Raw genomic sequence first — 12,777 nt, forward strand, 5'->3', positions numbered from 1 at the left:
TTTGGGAGCGTAGCTGGAGGAGTGTGGGGACCAGCCCTGGTGTTATTTTTATTGTGTGAGGAGTCTGAGCTGGGGATGTGTTTCCCTGATCGGGCTTTTTTTTTTTTTTTTTTTTAAGAGTCAGGGTTTTTCTGTGTTGCTCAGACTGGTGTTTAACTCCTGGGTTCAAGCAATCCTTCTGCCTCGGCCTCCAAAGTGCTGGGATTATTATAGGTGTGAGCCACTGCTCCTGACACTGATAAGGAATTTAAATTCTTCAATCACAGCATTCTGATGCCTCTCATTAAATACCAGTCACCCACTGATGTGTCAATGAGGATTTCATTCCTAAAGAAGACACACTAAAGAGGAAAACCTAAACTCTCTTCCTGCATCTGTGATACATGATCGGTTCTGAAAGGCGTTTGAAACCCTATTACGTAGATTCTGCTGGCTCCGAAGTTCAAAGTAGCCACCAACAAATTAACTGCTATCGCCATCTGCTGGGGAGGACTGAGCTGATGACCTTTCTTTCTGCCCCACGATTTCCTGTGCAGATAATTGGTGACTTCTGATCGTCTACATTCTGCTAATGGATGAAAAACTTTTTCTAAGTTTAAAAGAAACTTTTTTTTTTTTTCTTTTTTTTTGAGACGGAATCTCTCTCTGTCGCCCAGGCTGGAGTGCAGTGGTGTGACCTTGGCCCACTGCAACCTCTGACTCCTGGGTTCAAGCAATTCTCCTGCCTCAGCCTCCCACATAGCTGGGATTACAGGCGCCCACCCCAACACCTGGCAAATTTTTGTATTTTTTTAGTAGAGACAAGGTTTCACCATGTTGGCCAGGCTGGTGGTCTCTAACCCCTGACCTCAGGTGATCCACCCACCTTGGCCTCCCAAAGTGCTGGGATTAGAGGCGTGAGCCACCACATCCAGCCAAAAGAAAAACTTAAGCTAAATTAAATTTAAAAGAGTTTACTGGAACAAGAACGATTCGTGAATTGGCAGCTTCCTGAACCAGAGCAGGCTCAAGAGAGTCCAGCACAGCATGTGGTGGTAAAAGATTTATGGACAGAAAAAGTTAGGTGATGTACAGAAAACGGAAGTGAGGTACAGAAACAGCCAGATTGGTTACAGCTCTATGTTTGCTTTATTTGAACGGTTTAAACAGTTGGCCACTTTTGATTGGCCAAAACTCGGTGATTGGCACAAGAGTAGGGTATGGTCTGTTTACAACTCCATTTAGGTTATAGTTCACAATGTACAGAGGAATCTTTAGGCTGAACTTCAAAATAAGGCAGCTTTACGCTAACCTGGATTAAACAGTGCCATCAGAAGACAAGACATGAGAGAGCTTGCTTCCCTCTCTTTGCTCCCCACCATGTGAAGACACAGTGGGAAGTCAGCAGCCTGCCACACAGAGGAGGGCCCTCTCTGGCCATGCTGGCATCCCGATCCCAGACTTCCAGCCTCTAAAACTGTGAGAACAAAGGTCTGTGGTTGAAGTCCCTCGGTCTATGGTAATTTGTTAGAGTAGCCTGAACTAAGATGCCTACTATCAACATGACTTATCACTGAGTATCTTAACCTTGATCACCTGGCTAATGTAGTATTTGTCAGGTTTCTCGATAAATTTACTCCCCATCACTCTTCCATACTCTATTCTTTGGAAGCAAGTCACTAAGTGTAGCCCATACTTAAGGGGCAGAGAGTTGTGCTCCCCACTTCTTGCAGGGCAGTGTTTACATACATTACTTAGAATTTTTCTATATGGGAAATTTGTGCCTTCTCCCTAAAATGGGGTTTTTCATTGAGACCCTGATCTAGCAGTGTTGCAAAAATTGGCCACTTGACCTCAACAAGGTGACTGTATTCATCTGTTTTCACACTGCTATGCAGACACACCCAAGACTGGGTAATTTATAAAGGAAGTAAGCTTAATTGACTCACAGTTCCGCATGGCTGGGAAGACCTCAGGAAACTTACAATCATCACGGAAGGAGAAGGAGGAGAAAGTTAACGTTTTTCACAGGGCAGCAGTAAGGAGAAGTGCCGAGCAGAAGGGGAAAAGCACCTTACACAACCATCAGATCTCAGCTGGGTGTGGTGGCTCACGCCTGTAATCCCAGCACTTTGGGAGGCTGAGCCGGGTGGATCACTTGAGGTCAGGAGTTCAAGACCAGCCTGACCAACATGGTGAAACCCCTTCTTTACTAAAAATACAGTTAGCTGTGCATGGTGGCAGGTGCCTGTAATCCCAGCTACTCGGGAGGCCAAGGCAGGAGAATCGCTTGAGCCTGGGAGGCAGAGGTTGCAGTGAGCCAAGATTGTGCCACTGGACTCCAGCCTGGGTGACAAAGCAAGGCTCCATCTAAAAAAAACCAAACAGACAAACAAAAAAACCATTAAATCTCACGAGAACTCACTCACTATTGCAAGAACAGCATGGGGGTAACCACCTCCATGATTCAATTACTTCCCACTGGGTCTGTCCCACAATACTTGAGGATTATGGGAACTACAATTCAAAATGAGATTTGGGTGGGGACACAGCAAAACCATATCAGCGACTGAATCATTTTCTGTCACTACTTGGCTTTTGAGAAATTTCCAGTTTTCTTTCCCGGGCTCCAGACCACTGAACATTCTGTGGACCAACAATTCACACAGTGCTGGATGGAGGGCGAAGCTGGACCATGTTGAATCTATGGGCCAAATCCATTCATGTGATAAATGTCTAATTGTGCACCTACTATGTGCCAGGCACTGTTCTAGGGGGTTATATAGCAGTGAGAAATTTCTTACTCCCACAAAGTTTACTTGATTTTGTTACTGAAGGACCAGCAGCATTGGAAATACCTGGGAGATGGTTAGATTCTCAGCTCCTCCCCAGACCTGCTCCATCAGAATCTGCATTTTAATAAGATGCTCAGGGGATTCATAGGCACATTGCAGTTTGAGAAGCACTGGGCTAAGAAGTATTTCACAAGCAGATAATTGAACACTAAGTAAGTGTTGCAATCTTAAATAGTAAAGACAAAGGAATTTTATAAGTATATGTTGATCCTGGTGTATGATAGAATACCTTAAAAAATCAGTAGGGCTCATGAGAAAGTGAGCTTATATGTCCTGGTGTGGTCTGCATCTGATTAACCCCTGTGACCAGTTTGGAAGCTCAGCCTCAACTCTGTTTCTCCTCCCAACCATTTGAGAACAATCTAATGTCCTTTAACAAACCCCTTTTCTGCCTATACTAACCAGAGTGGATGCTAAAGTTTGAAGGTAGGAAGCCTAATCAATACAGAGTTTGTAGCACCAACAAGAGCAGATCTGAAGATGAAGTAGCTGGGGGCAGGAGGTGAGGGACTTCAGGCCCTGACCAGGCCACAGTGAACAGGTCTCTGTGTCACTGGCCTCAAGCTCAGGCAGCATCTGTGGCCAGCAGGATGTCCAGTGAGTGAAGGAGCTGGGGAGGAGAAGACTCCTTGTGTGAAGTTAGAGGCAGCATTGCCCACAAGATCACTCTCACTTCTGACACCAATTGCAAGTTCAGGAGTGGCCCAGACAACGCTTAAGTGTGAAAATTTGCCAGAAAGATTCACAGAACTCACTTAAAGTTGTTATACTCATGGTTATATTTTATTACAGCAAAAAGAGACCAATTAAAATCAGCCAAGGGAAGAGGAACACAGGGCAGAGTCCAAGAAAGATCTAACGCAGAGCTTCCAGCTGCCCTCTCTCCCTGGAGTTGTGGACAGCATCATTTTCTAGCATTGATGTGTGACAATACGCATGAAGTATTGCCAACTGGGGACACTCAGCCAAACCTTCTTTCCAAAATAAAAGCAATTATTTTAAGGTCCTTTTCCTAGGAATTTCATCAAATAGCCAGGAAAGATTAACCAGAGAAAAGACTTGGAGTAATCACCATGCCCAGACTTTTTCATCTATCCTCTGAGTGCAGCTCAGAGATGACCCGGGAGACTTCATCTGCATGATAAGACAACCTTTGTTCATTGTGAAGTTCTGCCCCTCACCTTCCCACCACTTCCCACAGCACTCATAGGAACTTCCTTCCAGGCTATTGTTCTTTGAGATCAGTCATTTCTCCTGAAAATCATCTGAAAAGCTCCAGAGTCTTTTGGGGGCTTGATCATGCCAACCTGGTTTGCTGCCCATGTGGCTGGGCTCAGTCTTCAGCATCTTCAGAGATTAAGCTGATATGATGTGACCAAAAGCCCTGCCATGGCTCCCCTTGTTAGACTATCTGTTATGGACCAATGCCCCCAGGTAAACAAAGGCACTCTTATCAGGCAAGCATTCCAAGGGCTTAGAGATTACCTTCCAGGGGCCAAAGACAAAAGCCATGTCTCTCTTTGAGCAAGGTTAAATTCTTTACTATGTCCTGCTTCACTCCACTGTCATGATGCCATATGGACCCCTTCAACATCCCTGTATACCCAGGCACCACCTCAAGAGAAGGGGAAAGTCTGGAAAGAGGAGAAAGTGAGCAAAATTAACCGAAGAGTCAGAGTTATGGGATTTGATTTCTGGGCATTTATTCTACAATGTACCTCCACATGTTTGAATTGGCATATGAATACAGGTATTCATTGAAACATTATTTATAAAAGCAAAAGTTTTAAAACAACCTGATGACCCATAAGTAGGAATTGGTTAAATAAATTGTATTTTTCATCAGGAGATCCTATGCATCTTTAAATAAGAATGAAGAAGTTCTTTTGTACATACACAAATGTGGAATATTATGTAGCTGTGTTAAATTTTAAAAATCAAATGCAGAAGATCTCTGTGTACTAATAGGGAAATACATTTTGGACTTTTCCAGTGAAAGAAGCAAAGTGCATTGGCCGTGCTAGCCCCTGCTTGACTTTCTAATCCCTGGGGCCCAATGCTGTACTTGGTTTTGGTTTTGTTTGTTTTGTTTTCTTCTCCTGCCCTTTCCAAACATGCACACTTATTGATTCTATTGTTTGCCTAACCCTTTGATACTATGCCCCACAGCTCTCATCTTTCCACCTATTCAGACCTGTGGCTGCCCCTGACCTTGTTACCTACATTGCCAGGACTTCTCCATGTTGCCTTCTCTTACAGCACAATATGGAGTATCCTGGCATGCTAGTGTCTTTTCTTCTAAGCTACATCTAGGATTCTTAGAAAGAAATGCAGGCTAGGCATGGTGGCTCATGCCTGTAATCCCAACACTTTGGGAGAACAAGGCAGGTAGATCATCTGAGGTCGGGAGTTTGAGACCAGCCTGGCCAACATGGTAAAACCCAGTCTCTACTAAAAATACAAAAATTATCTGGGTGTGGTGGGGGGTGCCTGTAATTCCAGCTACTCAGGAGGCTGAGGCTGGAGAATCACTTCAACCTGGGAGGCTGAGGTTGCAGTGAGCCGAGATCATGCCATTGTACTCCAGCTTGGGCAACAAGAGAGAAGCTCCATCTCAAAAATAAATAAATAAATAAAAAGAAAGAAAAAATGCAGCTGGGCATGGTGGCTCCTGCCTGTAATCTCAGCACTTTGGGAGGCTGAGGCTGGCAGATCGCTTGAGCTCACAAGTTCGGGGCCTGCCTGGGCAACATGGCAGAACCCCGTCTCTACAACAAATACCCACACACAAAAAAATAGCTGGGCATGGTGGTGCATGCCTGTAGTCCCACTACGCTGGAGGCTGAGGTGGGAGGATGGCTTGAGTCCGGGAGGTGAAGGTTGTAGTTCGCCGAGATTGTGCCATTGCACTCCAGCCTGGGAGACAGAGCCAAGGTCTCAAAAAAAAAGCAAAACAAACAAACGAAAAAAAACAACAAAAAAAGTGTCTTGAGACTGAATGGGTTCTGAGACCTTACCTGAGAGTCTTATTAGAAATAACATGTATTCCGATTTCTAGGCTGTTGCTGCTGCTCAGGCCATTCAGACAGAGCTATGGTTTTGGTGATGGAAGGAGACCTCTACTGGCTATAGCCTGCCTGCCTTTTCCTCCAGTAATTTAATTCTCTTACCTAAGCCTAGGCCCCAGGCTGGGGATGTGGAAAGTAGGATTGTCAGGAGATGAAAGGATTCTGTTAGAGATGATGAATCGTGCTTAGTTATGGAGACAAATTAAATCGGAATAGTGGCCTGGAAGACACTGGTGAGGGTAGAGGTCTTGATCAGGTTGAGGAGAGGAGAGGGGAAATCAGAGAAGGGCAGAAGGGAGGAACAGGTTGTAGTCAAGAGGAGGCGCTCCAAGGTGGCATCTTGGTTTTGTGTGAGAATGAGATCTACACAGCAATGAGTCTGTGGTCTCTTGAAGGTTCTTTGACAGTCCAGTTCTTCTGGTTATTGAGATCAGAACCTCCTGTCCCAGGGCCAGTCCTTCTCTACAGGTTGGAGCTGTCCAGGATACTCATGTTTACACTCAGATTTCAGGGTGTCAGAACCTGCTATGGGACTCTAGGGCCAGCTGTGTTGTCCTATACTACCTGATTGAGATACAACACTGTTGGGGCTCAGAAAACAACATGCCAATATATGGCACGTTGATATGCTGAACTAAAAAAGCAGCCTCAAGGTCTCCCTCTGATCTTCCCTCACCTCCTTAGCTCTCTGATCTTCTTTCCTGAAGCACCAGAAAGGACTCTGTCTGGAATTTCCTTCTCTGAATAAGAAAACTTCTTTCCAAGCCGGGCGCGGTGGCTCAAGCCTGTAATCCCAGCACTTTGGGAGGCTGAGGCGGGCGGATCACAAGGTCAGGAGATTGAGACCATCCTGGCTAACACGGTGAAACCCCGTCTCTACTAAAAACACAAAAAATTAGCCGGGCGAGGTGGCGGGCGCCTGTATTCCCAGCTACTCGGGAGGCTGAGGCAGGAGAATGGTGTGAACCCAGGAGGTGGAGGTTGCGGTGAGCCGAGATCGCGCCACTGCACTCCAGCCTGGGGGACAGAGAGAGACTCCGTCTCAAAAAAAAAAAAAAAAAAAAAAAAAAAGAAAACTTCTTTCCAAAAGAAATGCAATTATCTTAAGACCCCCTTCCTAGGAATCTCATCAAAAAGCCAGGAAAGATTAACTGGAGAAAAGACTGGGAGTCATCATCTTGCCCAGACAGATGTCTGCATCTATCCTTTCAGTGCAGCTCAGAGATTACCTGGGGGACTCCATCTGCATAACAAGGCAACCTTTGTTCGTGGTGAAGTTCTGCCCCTCACCTTCCTACCACCTCCCCGCAGTGCACAGAGGAACTTCTTCTTCCAGGCCATTCTTTGGGCTCAATCATTTCCCCTGAAAATCACTTACTCCCACCTTCATCTATGCGCTTCCCTATGAAGAAGGGTGGAGAAGCATCTGTGCCCATTGGCTTCTTGGGTAATCATTCTTTTCTTTTTTTGAGACAGGGTCTCACTCCTCTGGTACCTGGGCTGGAGTGCAGTGGTGTGATCTTGGCTCACTGCAACCTCGGCCTCCTGGGCTCAAGTGATCCTCCCACCTCAGCCTCACGAGTAGCTGAGACTACAGGTGCACGCCCTTATGCCTGGCTATTTATTTTTTTTTGTACTTTTTGCACAGATGGGGTTTCACCATGTTGCTCAGGCTGGTCTCAAACTCCTGAGTTCAAGTGATTCGCCCACTTTACACTCCCAAATTGCTGGGATTATAGGCATGTGCCACTGCACCCAGCCTGGGTAATGATTCTTATGTGATTCCCCCATGCTGTCTATGTTAAATAAATTTTGTATGCCTTTTTCTTCTATTAATGTATCTACTGTCCTTTCATTTTCAGCAGACTATCAGAGGGCAAAGGGGGAGGCTTTCTCTTGGCCCCTATAGCACTTGTTACAAAAGGAAAATGTTCAGTTTCATGGAATGAGAATACCCTTTCCCTGCTTTATGAATAACAAACCTTTTGTCTTTGTTACCAAGAAGTATTTTTCCCCTTGTCTTATAGCAAAGCTTTTTGCCTCATACCCATCAAGGCCTTGCCTGAGCTTCCCTGAGCCTTGTCAGTGCCCCATCCAGATTCTCAGACCTTACCACATCAGTGCACACCAATCTGACTTCTAATCGCCAGTGGTTGCATTTCTTTGCATGAGAGATTTCTATGGCTTCCAGAGCCCACTCCCCAGACTAGAAGAACCAGAGAACTAATAACCCCTAGGAGTTCCCCTCAACCTATGACTGATGGGAAGTGGTGTATATATACTTCAGCTCCCCTTGCCCTTGGGATGCCATGAGATGTGTTCTGCATTGAGTCTCAGAGTTTCTCCAGTGGGATTAGCTCCAGTCACCTATGGTAGTAATTGGTTTCATCACTCACCATTTATAGGCTGCCTTCTCCATCGAATTTCCCACTCCCCTATTGGTACTGCCTGGGATCTTCTTTCAAAGAAACTGTTAGGTTGGTACAGAAGTAATCGCGGTTTTTGCAATTGAAAGTGATGGCAAAGGCCAGGCACGGTGGCTCACGCCTGTAATCCCAGCACTTTGGGAGGCTGAGGCAGGTGGATCATGAGGTCAGGAGATCAAGACCATCCTGGCTAACATGGTGAAACCCCATCTTTACTAAAAATGCAAAAAATTAGCTGGGCATGGTGGTGGGCACCTGTAGTCCCAGCTACTCAGGAGGCTGAGGCAGGAGAATGACATGAACCCGGGAGGTGGAGCTAGCAGTGAGCTGAGATCGCACCACTGCACTCCAGCCTGAGCGACAGAGCTAGACTGTCCCAAAGGAAAAAAAAAAGTTACAGCAGAAACCACAATTACTTTTGCAACACCCTAATACTTGTACTCACCTCTTTGCTTCAGGGTCTGCTTCTGGGGACACCAAAGTATGACAGGTGACCTAATTGTGTCATCCATTGACCACCACCTGGTTATTCCCTGGGCACCCATGGAAGCTTAACCTGAACCCATCAATTTCCAAAATACTCCTGCCAAGAGCTCGTCCCAGCCTCATTTGACAGGCGAGGACACTGAGGCTTGGAGATACCTTGCCCAGGGACCAAAAACAGGTAGGCTGGAATCAATACTGGCTCTTTTCAGCATACCTAAGTATCACTCTTAAAAGCAGCATCAGGAATGGAGGCTGTGCTTCATGTATTTCTCCCTATGAGGACCCCAAAGCCTGGCAAATAGGAGGTGCCTAGTAAGCACACCCAGCCAATAAATATGGAATCCCCATTTGGCTAAATAAATCCTTCCACATGGATTACCCAATGCAGTCATTATAGCAGTCCCAGGAATTGACTACTATAATCATCACCATCGTTTCATAGATGACCCCAGGGGGAAAGCGACCTTCCCAAGGCCACATGGCTAGTACTGGATGAAGCCTGTGTCCTTTGCCAGTTGGTCATAGGGATGGACAGTGGTGGCAAACAAATGAACAAAAATTTAGACAGGAGAGAGGACATGAAGCCACAGCTTACCCTGCCACCAGCTGGGCGACAACACATCGTCCCATCTTGGAACACATCTCTGTCACACACAGGGTAAATGGGATTATTCCCTGTGAATTATCTGCTAGCCTGAAGCTCCATCCATCTGCTCATTAACACAATAAAAAAATTATCAAACGAGTCTTCTGACTCCCAGTCCCTGGGAGTCCAACTACATAACTTGGAAATGACTCTTTATTAGTCTGATCAAAGGCTCATTGTTCAGTAATTAGAAATCATGGCCTCTCCCTCCAGGCTTGGGGCTCATAAACAACAGTTGGATGAGCTTTTTATCGGGGTTGGACCAAAAACTTAGTGACAGATCCATTTCCTCCTAATTTACACCTGCTTCAATGGGGCAAAAGCAGCGGGAGGCTGAGTTTTTGCTCTGGGAGATCATTGGCTCCCCTGGCTGTAGCAGGCAAGAAATGAGGGAGGGAGCGATGTTGAAGTGAGCCCCTGCCTGAGACAGGACAAGGGCCTTAGAGACGGAGCACCAGCGCCAGATCCATGGCTAAGTGATGTACAGAATCCCTGGTTCTCTCATTGAGGCTCCCATAGCAGCGGCGATGAGAAACGGGCCTTGGAGACCATAGATGGGGCTGACTGTCCAAAGACCCCTGAGGTCAGAAGAGGGCAGGCCGTGATGAGGCTCAGCTAGAATACCAGGTGATTCCATCATCTCATCATTTAATAAATATTTATTGAGGACCTACAAAGTGCCAGCACTCTGCTAGGCATGGGGATCAGATGGCAAATAAAAAATACAGTGCCTGCTTGTAAAGACATCCCAGGCCAGTCGGGGAGGGTGGTCCCTCCTGGAGGGGAAGCAAAGTCCAGAATCAGAGAGGGCATGCATGCACCTGGTGAAGAGGAGGATGGTGGAGGCAGAGGCCAAGCAGACCTCACACCCGGAGCGGAGAGCAGAAATGTCTTCATTCTTCAAGAATCTCTGAGACATGCTGCACAGCTGGAAATGCAACATGCAGATCCAGCTGTGACCTCCAAGCTTCATGTTTCTTGTCCTCAAACTCTCATGTATTGGACGTTGGCACCCAAGAACAGGAAGTCCTAGGAAAAACAGGACAGGACAGGATGGTAAAGAGCATCCTCTATTCCAAAAAGATGCACCTGGGATTGAAAGGGAGCCCACGTCTCACGAAACACAAGCTCTGCCAGAATCCAGGTCAGTGCATAAATTGCAAGTGTGCCTCAGTCCCCAAGCTCTCCGTAAAGCACAGCTCTTCCCAGCTGCCCTCTCCAAGGTAGAGATCCATCTGTCATTCCCCAAGCTACTGCTGCCTGGCAGGCCTCTAAGTGTCCTTCATGTCACCTAAATTTTCTCTCCTTGGCAAATAACGAAAAATTGTGAACTGCTAAGGCGTACTCTCCTGCTCTTCTTACGTTTCCATCACCCAGAGGGGCAGGAATTCTGAACCAAAGGCCAAGTTCAGTTCTTTCTCACAGTGATCCATCCTTTGTTTTAGATGGTTAGACACATGGACAGAGTTGACCTCAAAATTCTAATGAATATTATAATATATAATAAATCTAATTGCTTTCCACGTGTCAAACACTGAGCTAGAAGCTATCATACTTGCCCTCTAATCATCACAAAAGCTCAGTGACATTTGGGTTATGTCCCGTTTTACAGAGGAGAAAACTGAGGCCGATGGTATGAACTGTCGCTCAGTCTTTGCTTTGAACAACGATCTGTCTGACTACTTATAAATACTCAAGAGCAGTTAAGTGCTGAGTATCTCAGAGCCCAAAAAGGGCTTTCAACATTTGTTTTTTAGATAGAACAGTTGGCCAGTGTTTCTAGGTTCCTAATCACCCCCCTGCCCTTCATTCCCTTTGATGGCTATTATTTTCTGATGTTAACAATGTACCAGGCACAGCGCAGCATCCCCCTCCTGCTAATGAGTCTGCCAACCCAGTTCATCTCACCTCAAAAGATAACGTGAAAATTGGAAGCACAGATAGACCACAAAATGCTTGGTCAGAATAATAGTTTGAGTAGTGAAAATAGTTTTTCACTATTTCACTTGATATTAAAATAGTTTTTAAGTTAAGCTTAAAAAAGAACCTTAAGTTGGCCGGGCGCGGTGGCTCACGCTTGTAATCCCAGCACTTTGGGAGGCCGAGGCGGGCGGATCACGAGGTCAGGAGATCGAGACCACAGTGAAACCTTGTCTCTACTAAAAATACAAAAAATTAGCCGGGCGTGGTGGCGGGCGCCTGTAGTCCCAGCTACTCGGGAGGCTGAGGCAGGAGAATGGCGTGAACCCGGGAGGCGGAGCTTGCAGTGAGCCGAGATCGCTCCACTGCACTCCAGCCTGGGTGACAGAGCAAGACTCCATCTCAAAAAAAAAAAAAAAAAAGAACCTTAAGTTAATTTTTTTTTTTTTTGAGATGGAGTCTTGCTCTGTCGCCCAGGCTAGAGTGCAGTGGCATGATCTCAGCTCACTGCAACCTCTGCCTCTTGGGTTCAAGCCATTCTCCTGCCTCAGCCTCCTGAGTAGCTGGGATTACAGGTGTGCACCACCATGCCCAGCTAATTTTTGTATTTTTAGTAGAGATGGGGTTTCACCATGTTGGCCAGGCTAGTCTCAAACTTTTGACCTCATGATCCGCCTGCCTTGGCCTCCCAAAGTGCTGGGATTACAGGCATGAACCACTGCTCCTGGCCTAAAAAAAATTTTTTTTTAAGTTTAAAAAAAAGGGAAAGAAAGAAAACATGTATGAGCACTAGTAATGCAACTGTGCAAAACAAACAAACTTAAAAAAAAAACCCTTAAAACAAAAGGCACTAGAAGTACACTAAAATTCAAACTGTGGTTATAGTGGAGCAATAGATTTATGAATAATGTTTTTAAATGTATATATTGTTGGCTGTATATGGTGGCTCATGCCTGTAATCCCAGCACTTTGGGAGGCTGAGGTGAGCATATCACTTGAGGCCAGGAGTTTGAGACCAGCTTGGCCAGCATTGTGAAACCTTGTCTCTACCAAAAATACAAAAAAAAAAAAAAAAAATTAGCTGGGAGTGGTGGCGGGAGCCTGTAGTTCCAGCTATTCCAGAGGCTCAGGCACAAGAATCTCTTGAACCTGGGAGGCAGAGGTTGCAGTGAGCCAAGATCGCGCCACTGCACTCCAGCCTGGGTGACAGAGCCAGACTCTGTCTCAAAAAAAAAAAAAAGTATATATGGTTGTAGTATTTGTTTAAATGGGGAGGCACGCCAAACATGTATTTATAATAAAGCTCTTCAACCTAAAAATTTAGAAGAAGAGCTTAAAACTTACAAATGACTTTCAGTACCTGACCTAATGCTATGTCTAGGACTTACAGTATTTTC

At 45.8% G+C, this 12,777-nt stretch overlaps 1 protein-coding gene across 1 annotated transcript in view; it reads right to left on the minus strand.

Moving 5' to 3' along the window:
• Positions 1-10,101: 10,101 nt before the first annotated feature.
• Positions 10,102-12,777, minus strand: part of LBP (lipopolysaccharide binding protein) — a 32,567-nt gene continuing 29,891 nt past the window's right edge. Inside the window, exon 15 of the mRNA XM_055265187.2 lies at positions 10,102-10,489. Within this exon, the coding sequence (XP_055121162.1) occupies positions 10,445-10,489 (45 nt within the window). The 3' untranslated portion in view covers positions 10,102-10,444. The remainder of the gene's footprint in view (positions 10,490-12,777) is intronic.

Source organism: Symphalangus syndactylus, chromosome 24 (assembly GCF_028878055.3).
Source record: "Symphalangus syndactylus isolate Jambi chromosome 24, NHGRI_mSymSyn1-v2.1_pri, whole genome shotgun sequence".
NCBI classification, from domain to species: Eukaryota; Metazoa; Chordata; class Mammalia; order Primates; family Hylobatidae; genus Symphalangus; species Symphalangus syndactylus.